Below are 13,401 nucleotides of genomic sequence, written 5' to 3'. Positions count from 1 at the left end.
CCTATTTTGCCCACCCTCCTGCCACCTTCCCCTCTAGCAACCACCATTTCTTTTCTTGGTTCATTTGTTTTGAAGTGAAATTGAATGGTATTTGTCTTTCTCTGACTTGTTTCAGTTAGCATAATACCCTCTTAGTTGGGTGCCATGTTGTAGATGGCAAGATTTCATTCTTTTTTAGGGTTAATGTTCCATTGTATGTATACCACATCTTTATTTCATCTATTAGTGGGCATTTAGTTTTGCATCCTTATGTTGGCAGTTTTAACACTTTGGTAAAATAAGGATACATGTATTTGTATTTAGTTAAATATGTATTTATACATTGTGTTTTCAGGCTTTTTTTGGGTAAAAACCCAGCAGTGTGATTACTGGATTATGTAGATTTCTATTTTTAATTTCTTAAGGAACCTCCATACTGTTTTCTCTGGTGGCTGCACCAGTTTACATTCCCACTAACAGTGCATGAGAGTTCCCTTTTCTCCACATTGTGACCGACACTTGCCTTTTTGATGCTAACCTTTCTTACAGTTGTGAGGTGGTGATACCTGAGTTTTGATTTGCATTTCCCTAATGATTAGTGATGGGGACCACATTTTTCATGTTTCTTGGCCATGTGTACTCTTTGGAAAGATATATATTCAGGTTCTCTGCCCATTTTTTTAATTGATTATTGGGGGCTTTATCTCCGATATGAACCCATTATTAAATCTATCACTTGGAATTATCTCCTTCCATTTAGTAGGTTGCTTGTCATTTTGTTGGTTTCCTCAGCTGCACAAAAGCTTTTTAGTTTGATATTCTACCCAAAGTTTATTTTTGCTTTTGTTTTTCCCTGCCCAAGGAGGCCTATCCAGAAAAACTTTGCCAAGACTAGTATATAAGAGATTGCTGCCTATGTTGCTGGGTTTTTTGTTTTTGGTGGAGTGGTATGCTTTTAGCTCTCTCATTTATTTAGGCATTTAGTCCATTTTGAGTTGCTTTTTGTTTGATGTAGGGAAGTGGTTCAATTTGTATGTTGCTGTCCAGTTTTCCCAGCACCATTTATTGAAGAGACTCCGTTGCAGTCTTTCCTTTTTTGTATGTTATTAATTGTATAAGCATGGGTTTATTTTTGGGTTCTCTATTCCATTCCATTAATCTCTGGGTCAGTTTTTCTGCCTGTATCATATTGATTACTGTAACTTTGTAGTATATCTTGAAATCTGGGATTGTATGTACCTCCAACTTTGCTCTTTCACAAGAATTGCTTCGGCCATCTGGAATGTTTTTTATGATACAAACCTGAGTAGTATTTACTCTGATTTTGTGGGAAATGCTGTTGGTATTTCAGTAGGGATTGCGTTTATTTTTATTGTGTTCCACTATAGAACTATCTAGTACTTTTCAGAGTATAGATCTTTCACCTCTCGTTAAGTTTATTCACAGGTATTTTATACTTTTTGATACAGTTGTAAAGGAGTTAATTTCTCTTTCTGCTACTTTATTAGTAGTCTATAGCAGTGTAATAGACTTCTGTGCACTGCGTTTGTACTGAATTCACTGGTTCTCATTTTTTGGTGTTTTTAGGTTTTCTGTATTACCACGTCATCTGCAAATAGTGACCGTTTCATTTCTTCCTTACAAATGTGAATGCCTTTTATTTTTCCGTCTGCTGCAGCTAGAACTTCTAAGTCTATGTTGAATAAAAGTAGTAAGAGTAGGCATCCTTGTCTTCTTCCTAATCTTACAGGAAAAGCTTTCAGTATTTCACCATGAGTATTAGGGTACAAGGGGGTAGGTCTTACATGGCCTGGCTCTAAACTCACTTTACTTACTGATAATTTTTATCATGAACAGATGTTGTATTTTGTCAAATGGTTTTTCTGCATCTATATTAATTTGATCATAGGATTTTTACCTTTTATTTTGTTGATGTCATATACTACCTTGATTTGTGAATACTTGGAGTTAGGATAGTGAATGATCTTTTTAATATATTAAATTCACTTTGCTGTTTTGTGGAAGATTTTTGCATCTCTCTTCTTCAGGGATACTGGCCTTAATTTTTGTAATTATATTTTAATTGCTGCAGTCTTATAAAACTGTTAACAGATGAAGAGTTGCTGTTTATGGATAAGCAAAAGTCGTTACTTTAGATGGAATCTGCACCTGGTGAAGATGCTGTGAAGGTAGAACAGTGACTTCAGCAGTGGCAGCAAAGGGTTTAGAGTATTACATAAAGCCTTGCTGCTGCTTTTTAATTAAGTTTGGGAGAATTGACTCCAGTATTGAAATAATTAACACTGTGGGTAAAAGTCTATCAAACAGCATCACATACTATAGAGAAATCTTGTAAACAGAACAGTCAGTTGATGCAGCAGACTTCGTGGTTGTATTCTTTAAAGAAATTGCCACAGCCACTCTCATCACCAGCCATCAACATCAAGGCAAGACACTCCACCAGCAAGAAGATTGCAACTAGCTGAAAGCTCAAATGATGCTTAGCATTTGGGGCAATAAATTAAGGTATATACATTTTTTTTTTTTTAGTAATGCTTTGCACACTTAATAGACTACAATATAGTATAAACATAACTTTTATATGTACTAGAAAATCAGGAATTTCATGTGACTTGCTTTATTGCAAATACCTGTGACCTACCTTGCAGTATATCAGAGGTAAGCCTCTATGTAGCTTTTGGTTTGTGGCTATTATGAGCCTTACATACACTAATGTAACAATTTAAAGTAGACTTTCATGAAAAGTACATTTTAACTCTGAAGTCATTCTAAAGCTCTCCCTTCTTACTCTTATATCAACCCTGTCACCACGTTTTGTTTTCTATGTCACATTTTACTTCCTCTTAATTCTGTGCATCCCTTATTATTGCAGTTATGCTTGCTTTTATAACTCTTAGATTACCTTTACTATAATCTGTATCAGTAAAATTTGCACTCTCCTATTTTCTTGTTACTAATTAGCATCTTTTCTTTGCAAGCTTTTAAAGAACTCCCTTTACCATTTCATGTGACTAGTTTAGTAGTGATGAATCCCTTTAGCTTTTGTTAGTCTGGAACACTCTTTTTCCTTCAATCCTGAATGATAATGCTGCAGAATACAATATTCTTGGTTGGAATTTTTTTTTGTTTTTAGTTTAGTTCTTCAGTACTTTGACTATATCATGCCAGTCCTATCAGGCCTGCAAAGTTTCCTCTGAAAAATCTAAATATCTTATGGGGATTCTTTTGTACATAACAAGTAATTGTCTTGGTGCTTTTAAAATTCCTTGTCCTTGACATTTTAATTGTAATGTGTGTTAGTGTGGGTCTCTTTTGGTTCCCTGGATCTGGATGTTGGTTTCATTCTCTAGGTTAGGGCAGGTTTTAGCCCCCTTCTCTCCCTACACTGGGAATGATGTATTCTATAACTTCCTTAAGCTTTTGGTGTTTTGTTTTGTTTTGTTCTCCCTTGCTCTGTTTGGGTGAATGCCAGTGCCCCATCTCTGAGTTCAGTGATACTTTCTTCTGCTTCATCTCTTCTGCTGTAAACCCCTCTTAGTGTATCCTTCACTTCTATGACTTCTCTTTGGTACTTTTCCTTTTCACCTTCTCACTGTGTTCATCCATTCTTCCACATTTGGTTAGCATCTTTAATGGCCATACTTTGAACTCTTTATCAGGTAGATTACTTATCTCTGTTTTCATTAAGCTATTTTTCTGTGGCTTTATCTTTCATTGGTATATTCCTGTTGAATTTTTTTTTTTAAACTTTGTGTTGGTTTCTATGCCTTAGATTAAACAGCCACCTCTCCCAGTGTTGAAGTAGATGAACCTTTTCATCTAACTTTGCTCTATCTCCAATTGTTTCTCAAATTTTGTGATTGTTCCAACAGCCTCTTTTTAATAACTCCTCTTAGTAGTTAAGTGTGTGCCAAGACCTGTCACTGTCCCCTTGACTATCTGACTATCTCAGTCAGGCCTTAAATTCACAGTGATTAAAAGCTCTGCCTGAGGGTTAGGGTTCCACAGTATGCAAATATGTACCATCTTGTGGGACTATAAGCAATCTGGGGTGGCCACCAGAGCCACATGATAGGGAGGTGTCCCTCAGACACAGTAAAAACTGGGGCTCCAGCTGAGTTCGTTAAGTTGCTTTCTGGAATATAGTAGCAAGCTGCAATAAGAGAGCACAAAGGTGGTACTGCCCCCACCTACACGGCCTGAGAGCATTGCCATAGGCCTCTAGAAGAGGGCCGGATGCAAGGCCTGCCCTACAGCAGGCTGAAGCTCCACGGTAGGTAAATATGCTTATGTTTCAGTCTGCTCTCTGGAACAGGAAGAGTGAGAACACGAAAAATAGCACCTGCCCTCCGATGTACCTGGTAAGGTTTATAGTTAATCCTTAGTCGTGTGTTTAAGTGGAAGTCTGCCCCTCAGGCTGTAGCCATGATGATAAACTTAGACCTCTGTCACTTGGAAGACTGAGCTGCTTGGGTCTGTTGCCTCTTGCTGTCTAAGACCTCTTTCTCCATTGGTTTCAGTCTTGTGGGACCTTGCTGGGCCCCAGAGCCAACAGACAGGTGTGCCCTGGCAGCAGTGGCAAAAATCGATGCGCAACAAAAGTATAACCTCCTTTTTGGGATATACCATTGAACTGGGGCAGGTCAGAGGGGGAGTGTAAAGACTTGCCATCAGCCATAGGCCCTTGATCTTTCTCCTTAGGCCAAACCTCCTATACCAGCAAATAGTTGTTTTTCTTAGAAAAAACTCTTCCAAGAACAGTCTCCAGTTGTTACAGTCTCATGGGACCCAGGAATTTAAGTAAGCCCCATGGGTAGCCACACAATTAAAGGGTATCCCTGGCCAGCAGCTACAAACACTAAGCTGCCTTCCAGGAGATACTGGTACTCTGGAGTTCAGCGGAATAACAAAGATGGCACCCACCAGCCTCCTCCAGGTGATGCATTAAGATTACCAAATGAATCTTTCACATGAAGTCTGCTTTTCAGAGGGCTCCTTCTGTATTGACCCTGTGGCAGGTGAGTCCATGCAAGCTCTTTAAGAGCTGTTGGTCTGTTCACTGTAGCCCTTTGGGTAGTTGGTGTCCCGTAGCCAGATATTTTAGAGGCTAATCTCAGGTGCAAGTCTTAGAAGTTGGTGTATCCTGCTTGAGGTATGAACCCTTCTCCTCAAGGGAAAAATTCTGGATTTATAAATTCCCTCCTAATTGTAGGTTGTGTACCTGGAGATGGGTTTATGGCATGATTAGTTCTTGGACTCTCCTACTGTCTTTGGTATGGCCTTTTTCTTGTTTGATATTAAGCAGTGGCTTAGCTAGTCTTCTGGTCTTTTTGAGAGGAAACTGTTACATATATAGTTACAGCTTCAGTGTGTTCCTGGGTTGAGGGGAGTTCAGGATCTTCCTACATTTGCCATCTGGTACTGCCCTTGCTTTAGAATATAGCCTTAATATTCAGTTAATAATTCCTAATATGTTTTTAAAATATAGTGCAGTCTTTTTGGAGGACAGTGTAGCAGTTACTTAGAATGTGTTTACTCTTTGACCCTGAAATCCACATACTGATTATATAGATAGAAAGACAAATGGCACAAAGGGCATATAGAGGGCACAAGGACATACTATGGCAGTACTTTTACTAAAACTAAATGAGGGAAAAACATTGAATTAAAGAGTCAACAGAGACATACATGCCTATCCAATACTATATGCCAGATAAGAGAGAGCTAAAACTGTATATACTGGCATGGAAAGATTTCTAAGATAAATTGTTATGACAAAAGAGCAAGATGCAAAATGTATGGTCCCATTAATTTAGATACAGATGAATATATATACACACACGTATATAAAACAGTTTTCTTTAAAGAGAATAACAAATGCCTGTGTGTGAGTTATAGAAGGAATGCTAAAGGACCGTGGTCCCTTTTTCTCCTATAAGCTTCTATAGAGTCTGCATTCATTTTGAGAAAAAAAGTGTTTTGCTTATGAATAATAGACAAATACAGGCAAGAGGGGGTTAACATGTGGATTTGCTTTCAGCTTTTTATTTGACATGTACATACTTAACTGATGGCTGTTTTATTTGTATCAATAATGAATTATTACTGTTTATCACTTTATTAAAATAGCCACTTACTGTGTACATTCCTCTCTGAACTAAATTTGCCACATGCCTGAAATCTATAAGCCTATGGGATGAAAGCAGTTAAACTCTCCTCTCCTTTTATAGCCAAGGAACCTGAGATTTAGGTAAGTCTTTTGCCCAGGTTGCTGAGTATGAGCCAGAGCTGGGCTCTGAAAGCCTGTGCTTATAATTAAAGGTTAATACTAGTCAACTAATATTTATAAGAAAGCTAACATGCAGAACTCTGTCTGGCACATGGTATCTGATAATAAGTCGCCTCACAAATTTTCACTGAGGACCTGCAGTTTAAGAGGTACCTAGAAAAATGAGACTGTCCAAACACACGGCCAAGACAATGAAAGAAAGCATAGAGGTACAGATACAAAAAGAGGATATTGCTTCAGCAGAACATGGCAGCCATCGTCAAAAAACTATAATGTTCTATGGAAATAGACCTAAATTTATCCTGTTTGACTTTGAAGAGCTGAACAGGGTCAGAGGGAGGAAAATTACAGAGAAAAAGGTCTTTATGAGGAAAACTAACATTAGACCTTTCTTAAAATGAGATGGCCTTCCTCATGAGGGTAGGAAGCTTCCTATGGACTGGAAGATTCAGAGGCTATTTAAGCTATAGGAAATGATCAGATGCTATAGGAAAGGTTAATGTAGAAGTCTGAATTACATAAGCTGAATTTACATAAGATTCCCTCTAAATTCCATAGCTTTTAGATTTTCTTGGAGTTATTTTTCAGCTACCGGTTATCATTTACATCTGCAGCAAACCATAAACATGAAGTTAAGTTTTCTGATACTACAACTTATACTACTATACATAACCTTACCCATGTTCCTCATAGCATACATATTCACCTTCCATTCATCTGACGGCAACAGTTTAAAGCATGCTGGTTTTGGTCACAGTGAAGTAGCTAATGTCCTTTAGTGAAACACGTGTTGCTTCCTTACCTATAGAACCGCCTCCCTGGTAAACCAAGGGGATCGATGAATGCCCTCTCCAGGAGCATCAGTTGGTCGTTCATGATTCTCAGTGCAATGGGACTGGGAAAACAAGAAATAAGTAACTATAACCCTTACCATGGAACTGTATTTTAAAATAATACAGGATGAGGCATGGAAAAATGAATTTCTAAAATCAATAGGCTTTTAAGAAAATGCAGATTAATGGTAATGCCTTATATGTAAACCATAAATGACAACAGAGGCATCTTTTAATATTCACAGTAAGAGAGATCTATTGGTAATGGTTCATTTGTTTTTCAAGATCACCGTAAGAACAGAAAGACACTTTTTTAATTCTTTCTAGGAGAGCTCAGCCTCTTGCAGAGGTACATTGGGTGTGCTATCAAGTTCTTGATAAGCCATTTAGTGCCACTGAATAAACGCTAAACAACAAATGAAGGGAAGTTGCTTCATTGTACAGGAAGGATGGGAGGTATTGCATGCCAGGACTCCCCTTTCACACTTGGAATCTGCCAGCTCTCTTTCTAGGGTGCTACATAAGTTCTCTGGGCTTTCTTTCCTACAATCCAAGGGGTTTTTCATTAAATTGTATCAATAAGAACATTTCTGTTTTAGACAGGGAAGTACTGGGATCATAGTGAAATTCATACTACAAATGCACTTAAACCTGTGGAACTGTGAATTCCCAGCTCTCCTTCTTGGCCCTTGTCGTGGGGATGAGTTTTTGTCTACTATTTAGAGTAAGGCTTCTCAAACTTCAGTGTGAATAAAAACCATTCTGGGGTGTCTTATTCAAGTATGGAATTCGAATTGAGTGGGTCTTGGAAGGCGTCTGATACTCTCATTCTAACAAGCTCCTGGTAATGCTGATGCTGCTGATTCACAGACCTCAAGAGCAGTGAGGTAGAGCTGAGTATAAGTGTACACGACTCATTCTAGTAACCAGATCACTTTTCAGAATGATGGGGAGCTTGACATTTGAAACTTACTTATTAAGATTAACTTGTGTAAGTCTTCTATGAAAATCCGAAGCAGCATCTGAGAAGTTCTTCACAGCAGAAAATAAAGAATCTTTTAAAAATACAAAAGTGGAAGGTCAGTTAGTAAGTGCTGCTTATTTCACGTGTTCGCTTTCCTGCTGTCCCATTCCAAGCTGATATGAGTGAATAGATAGGCAAACAGTGTTGCGCCTTCCTGCAGATCCGTGGAAGTTACCAGAAAATATTGTAACAAAAATTAAATAGTGTATATGTGTTTTATATAAAAGTATATAAAAATTACATACATATATAAAACTGTATATAAAATAGAAAATGACTAAATTGTTTCTTCAGGAAATAACTTTCGGGAGTCTAGGACCTAAATAATTCTTTTAACTCCTATTTTACCACAAATGCATCATTCATGTATGTACTCATTCAGTACATACTATTGGTACATCTGGATGCTAGATACTAGATGAGTTATGTTTTTGCAATATTATAGACTAAAACAATGTTAATCCCTCTTTGTAAGGAGTGCATTTAAGATCTTATTTAAAGTCTACCTGTGGACAGAAATAGGATCAGGTTTTTTTTTTCCTAGTCAGGCTTTTCTCTAGGTTACAAAGATTCTAAGTGAAGTGAGAAGGTTCTCAGTGTACTTTTTATTACAATTACCTATTTATCATTTTATCTTTCCTAAACTGAACATAAACAAATTATTGCTATCCTTTCATTAATCTGTGAAGCAGGGGAGACAATATTCATTTTACAGATAGAGTACTTACTGTTCCAGACACAAGCCATTAGGTCACACAGCTAGTAAGTAGTGCATTCAATATAAAGAGTAAGAATCTTTCTTTGTCCTAGATTTCCTTTAAGCTCTACTTAGTATAGTTTTTAAACCCGTGCACCAAATAATAATAGGTACTATGGAAGCTACAGAAAAGTACTGAGGAAGGAATTTTAAATTTCCAGTGAACCATAGTAGTCCAGATGGGTTAAGAAATAAATTGGGTCCCCGGTATTTAGTAATAAGGGTGAGTAATAACTTTGGCATAAACAATTTCGGGAGACTAGTAGTAGGAAGACAGTGCTCGGGGCTGGTAGAAGAAAGTGAGGAACTGGAGACCAGGAGTGCAGATTATATATCCATCCCATCCATCATTCCTTCATTAAAACATTTTTCGAGTGCCTGTTTTTGCCTGGCACTAAATGGTGAATTTTGATTGGGAAAGGAGTAGGGCATGTTAGGTAGGAGATAGAAGACTATCAGTGTTTTATCCAGATGGAGTATCACCAATGAGTTGGAGAGTTTGACAATATGGGAGGCAGGGGGAACGCTGGGTATTACGAGATAGATTAGGTTACTTAACCTGTGTAAAGAGAGTCCTTCCATTTTAACTGTGTGCCCTCTCTTGGTTGGATACGACTTCAACTGATAAAAAGTAATTCACTAAAAGAAAAATCAGAGCATCTAGGACAAGAACTGGATGCTGGATAGCCAAAGAACTATGAATGTCCATCTTATGTCTGCAGTTTCATCTTTTTTTTTTCTTTTTAAATTTGCACCATCATTACAGAGGTTCTCCAATCCCTGATATAAACACAATTTCCTAATTTTCTTTGCATCATCTTTCTCTAGAACTTAGTTCCTACTGCTCATCATAACTTTGAAGTGACGAATTTGGATGTAGTAATATTCAAAAGCCACTACTGACTACTCTGTACTTACTTTCTGTATTCCTGTAGTTCTCTCTGTATACTCCTATAACAACTTGTCCCGGGCCTTTTGGTCTTCTCCCTCACATGAAATTCTGTGCTCTTTGAGGGCAATGATTATTTTTCATACGTCCTTCTATCTCCCAGTAATTAACACAGAACTTGTAGATGGTAGACACTGAATACAAATTTGATAATTTTGGTGTATACTAAGACATGTACTCGCAGATTAAAATGGTTACAATAAAACCTTACTAGTAGATAATACTGTTTCTATATATTAACCAGGTCAGTCACCCACAGCTGTCTTGGAAACACGTTATATTCTTTATTGTTTCACTCTTAAGAAAGCTGACACACACACAGGGGCCAAGTATTTTTCCCAGCATCATACAGTGATTAAATATTAGAGCCAGGATTTGAACTGAATAACTACTTCCAGACCCAGTTCATCCCTGCTTTGTAAGGGGTACATAGTATATAAAATAGTAACCAAAAAATGGCTAAATATGAAACAATGCTTAAAGCCATGTAAAAGAAATCCTGCATGTAGACAAATAATATGCAATAATAATGGTACTTACATATGTAGTGGAATACATTTTCTCTGTTTTCCCATCTTTGTATTATAATATTGTTCTTTTTTTTATAATATTGTTATTTTAACGGTAAAAATATTTTTAAAGGCAGCAACATCGGGAAAATATTTATAAACCGATGTCTGTAGCAAAATGGATTCATCCTCTAAGTATCAGATGAAATTACATTCTTTAAAAGTGCTTAGGTTTTTTTTTCCAGAGGTAAGAATTAGTGATGCAGGTATATATTCTAGGATCAAAGAGTGTGCAGTGACAACAGGAGACTGTCTTAAAGCTCTGACTTAAAGATTATAAAGTACCCAGCCATTCTTACCAAATGATACTCCGTGGTCTCTCAGTTGTTGGTCATGTTTCTTAGATAAATTGTAGATACTTGTTGCATAGTTTTTCAAAGCTTTTGCATAGTCTTCAATATTGAAAGGAATGATTTCAGAGTCAGCAAGCTCATAAACCAGTGCTCCTCGTAACTGAGCCACAGAAAGCTGTTTTTTAAATGTGGGATCATAAAAATTCTCTACTAATTCAAACGTCTCATAAATCGTGTGGTATACCGGGTAACTGCTGTATTTATCTGTTTTCTGTAAGGGGTGGGGGGAAGGAGGAGGAAAAAACCAGGTACTAAATACAAACATTAAATATTCAAATTACAGGATTGATATAATAAAAATGATTGCAGGAAAAATACAATCATGTGGCACCCTGAGTTTTATCACAATGAAACAGAATAAACTTAATATCTAACTAAAACACTATGTTTTACCAGTTTAAAATATCACTGTTGTTTTATAATTCATGTAATCTTCATTCAAAATACTTCCTGAAAATTATCTTTATTGTATTTCTGATAACTGAAATTAAGGAGTGCATACTCAAACTGTGTATTAGCACAGTTTAAAATTATCGATTGAAAATGAAAGGTTCTGTTTGGTTAAGATACATATGTTTAGGAATTTGGTATTTAAGCACCTTGTTTCCAAACTGTATAACTAAATGCTGTTTATCCTTTATTACATAATTATGGGCTACCAGGATAAATTACTACATAGTGGTATTTTAAGTAAATATTTTTTGACTTAGGGCTGCCTTTCCTAAATTTAGTTTTTGTCTATCTGCTTCTTTGCTATAAGGTTAACATTTTTATTGCTTTTAGTATCACTACAAGGAATCCCCATGTCAGTCTCTAATACTCTGCTTTTAATCCACAATGTCTTAAAAACTAGGTAACTTTGTTCAGATTGATGCCAGAATAGGTCATCAGTGAATAGTGAATAAGCCTTGAAAAAGTTTAATGAGTATTAGTATACAGACTTATGCATTTATTTTGGGTTATTTTGGAACTGTTTTTGCTTTCTTCTCTGTTCTCAGTCATCTTCTGGGTAGTCCAGTTTGCAAGGGGTATGTATTCTAGAAAAGCAAGATGTTGGTGTACTGCAGTTATTTCAAAATTACTAAAATCTGTGAGTAATCTGAGTTTACTGTTGGAATCTTCACCTTGGTTTATTACATAATTTTTAACATAATCAACCAGACATGGTATATGTAGGGTATATGCATATCCTACAACTTGTATATCATCAGTATGTTTGAGTGACAGTGGTGTAAAGTAGTCAGTGCAGAACAGAAAAATGATTCAACTGAAAAATGAGGAACTTGTTTTATTCCCTAGTCAGAAGCCCTGGGCTCAGATGACAGGCAGGAGTGGGTATGTGAAGAGGGGTTACTGACAATAAAGACTCTGTAATCAGTAAAGACCCTGGCATCCCCTGTAACCAAGACAGGTTGTTTTCCTCAAGAAAAGATGAGAAGAATGAGGCTTTCCAACAAAACCTACACCAAAAAAAGATACGAACTACTTGGTTCTGATAACCAGCTAAGTACCTGGCATTACTCTGTTAACTACCGCTTCACTGAATAATCCTGCAGGGAAAATACACAGAATAACCCAAATTCCTAGTCCATCTACAAAGGGACATGAAGTCAGCCCTTATCCGTGGAATTTTTCCTGGGCCACGTGACCTGGTGCCAAAAAAGTAAACTTTTTAAAATTCCCAGCAAGTTGGTCATGCTTTGTATCCAAAATAATACAATGGCTTACCATGTTCTTAGTGTAACGGGCTCTGCCTGAAGCAATTCCAAGTCTCTGGAAATAAGCTTCAAAATCACTTCCAGATCCCAGTTTGTTGATTCTGGATGTAGAGTATAAATATACACACATGGAAAAATAAAAATTATGAAGTTAAATGGGACCGTGAACCAAGCAAGGAACTGCATAGCATATTTATAGGAATGAGGAAAAGGTACACCGCTCCAAGATACTTTACTACATGGAGTTAAACAGTGCCACCAAAGACAGCAACCTAGGGACAATATATAGTCGTTTTTGTTTTTGTTTTTTTTTAAAGATTTTATTTGACAACATACAAGCCAGGGGAGCAGTAAGCAGAGGGAGAGGGAGAAGCAGGCTCCCTACTAAGACAGTAGTCTCTAATATTGTCAGCATTTTATGGTATTTATTTAGAGGGGAAAATAAGATTTCATCATTCTCAGAGAACTATAATCTAGGAAGAAAACTGCCATGAAGGACATCTAAGTGGCTCAGTCAGGTGTCTGCTTTGACTCAGGTCATGATCCCTGGACCCTTGGATGGAGTTCCACATCCCATCAGGTCCCTGGCTCAGCAGGAGTCTGCTTCTCCCTCTGCCTCTCTTAACACTTGTGTTTTCTCTCTCAAATAAAATCTTAAAAAAAAAAACAAAAAACCCTGCCATATTAAAGTATATTTAAAATAAAAGAAACAAAAAAATAAGATCATTAAGAATCTAAATATGACTTATTTAGAAATTTAACTAAAATAGATTTCTTTGCATATAGTAAAGAAAATCACTATACACATGCACACACACACATATATATATACTAACAGAAAAAATTTTAATGGTGAGTAACTCAGACAGTAAAATTACATTGGCATTAAGAATGTAACTATACACTCCC

At 36.8% G+C, this 13,401-nt stretch overlaps 1 protein-coding gene across 2 annotated transcripts in view; it reads right to left on the bottom strand.

Moving 5' to 3' along the window:
* NAALAD2 (N-acetylated alpha-linked acidic dipeptidase 2) overlaps positions 1 to 13,401 on the bottom strand; it is a 63,484-nt gene that overhangs the window by 6,180 nt on the left and 43,903 nt on the right. For both annotated transcript variants that reach the window (XM_046014549.1, XM_046014548.1), the window contains 4 exons: positions 12,503 to 12,593; positions 10,721 to 10,985; positions 8,096 to 8,177; positions 7,092 to 7,184 (listed from right to left, as the gene is read on the bottom strand). In XM_046014549.1, coding sequence (XP_045870505.1) covers positions 7,092 to 7,184; positions 8,096 to 8,177; positions 10,721 to 10,985; positions 12,503 to 12,593 — 531 coding nt within the window. The remainder of the gene's footprint in view (positions 1 to 7,091; positions 7,185 to 8,095; positions 8,178 to 10,720; positions 10,986 to 12,502; positions 12,594 to 13,401) is intronic.

Source organism: Meles meles, chromosome 8 (genome assembly GCF_922984935.1).
Source record: "Meles meles chromosome 8, mMelMel3.1 paternal haplotype, whole genome shotgun sequence".
In the NCBI taxonomy this organism is placed as follows: Eukaryota; Metazoa; Chordata; class Mammalia; order Carnivora; family Mustelidae; genus Meles; species Meles meles.
Note: the sequence above shows the minus strand (reverse complement) of the source record. Positions and strands in the feature narration are given on the sequence as shown.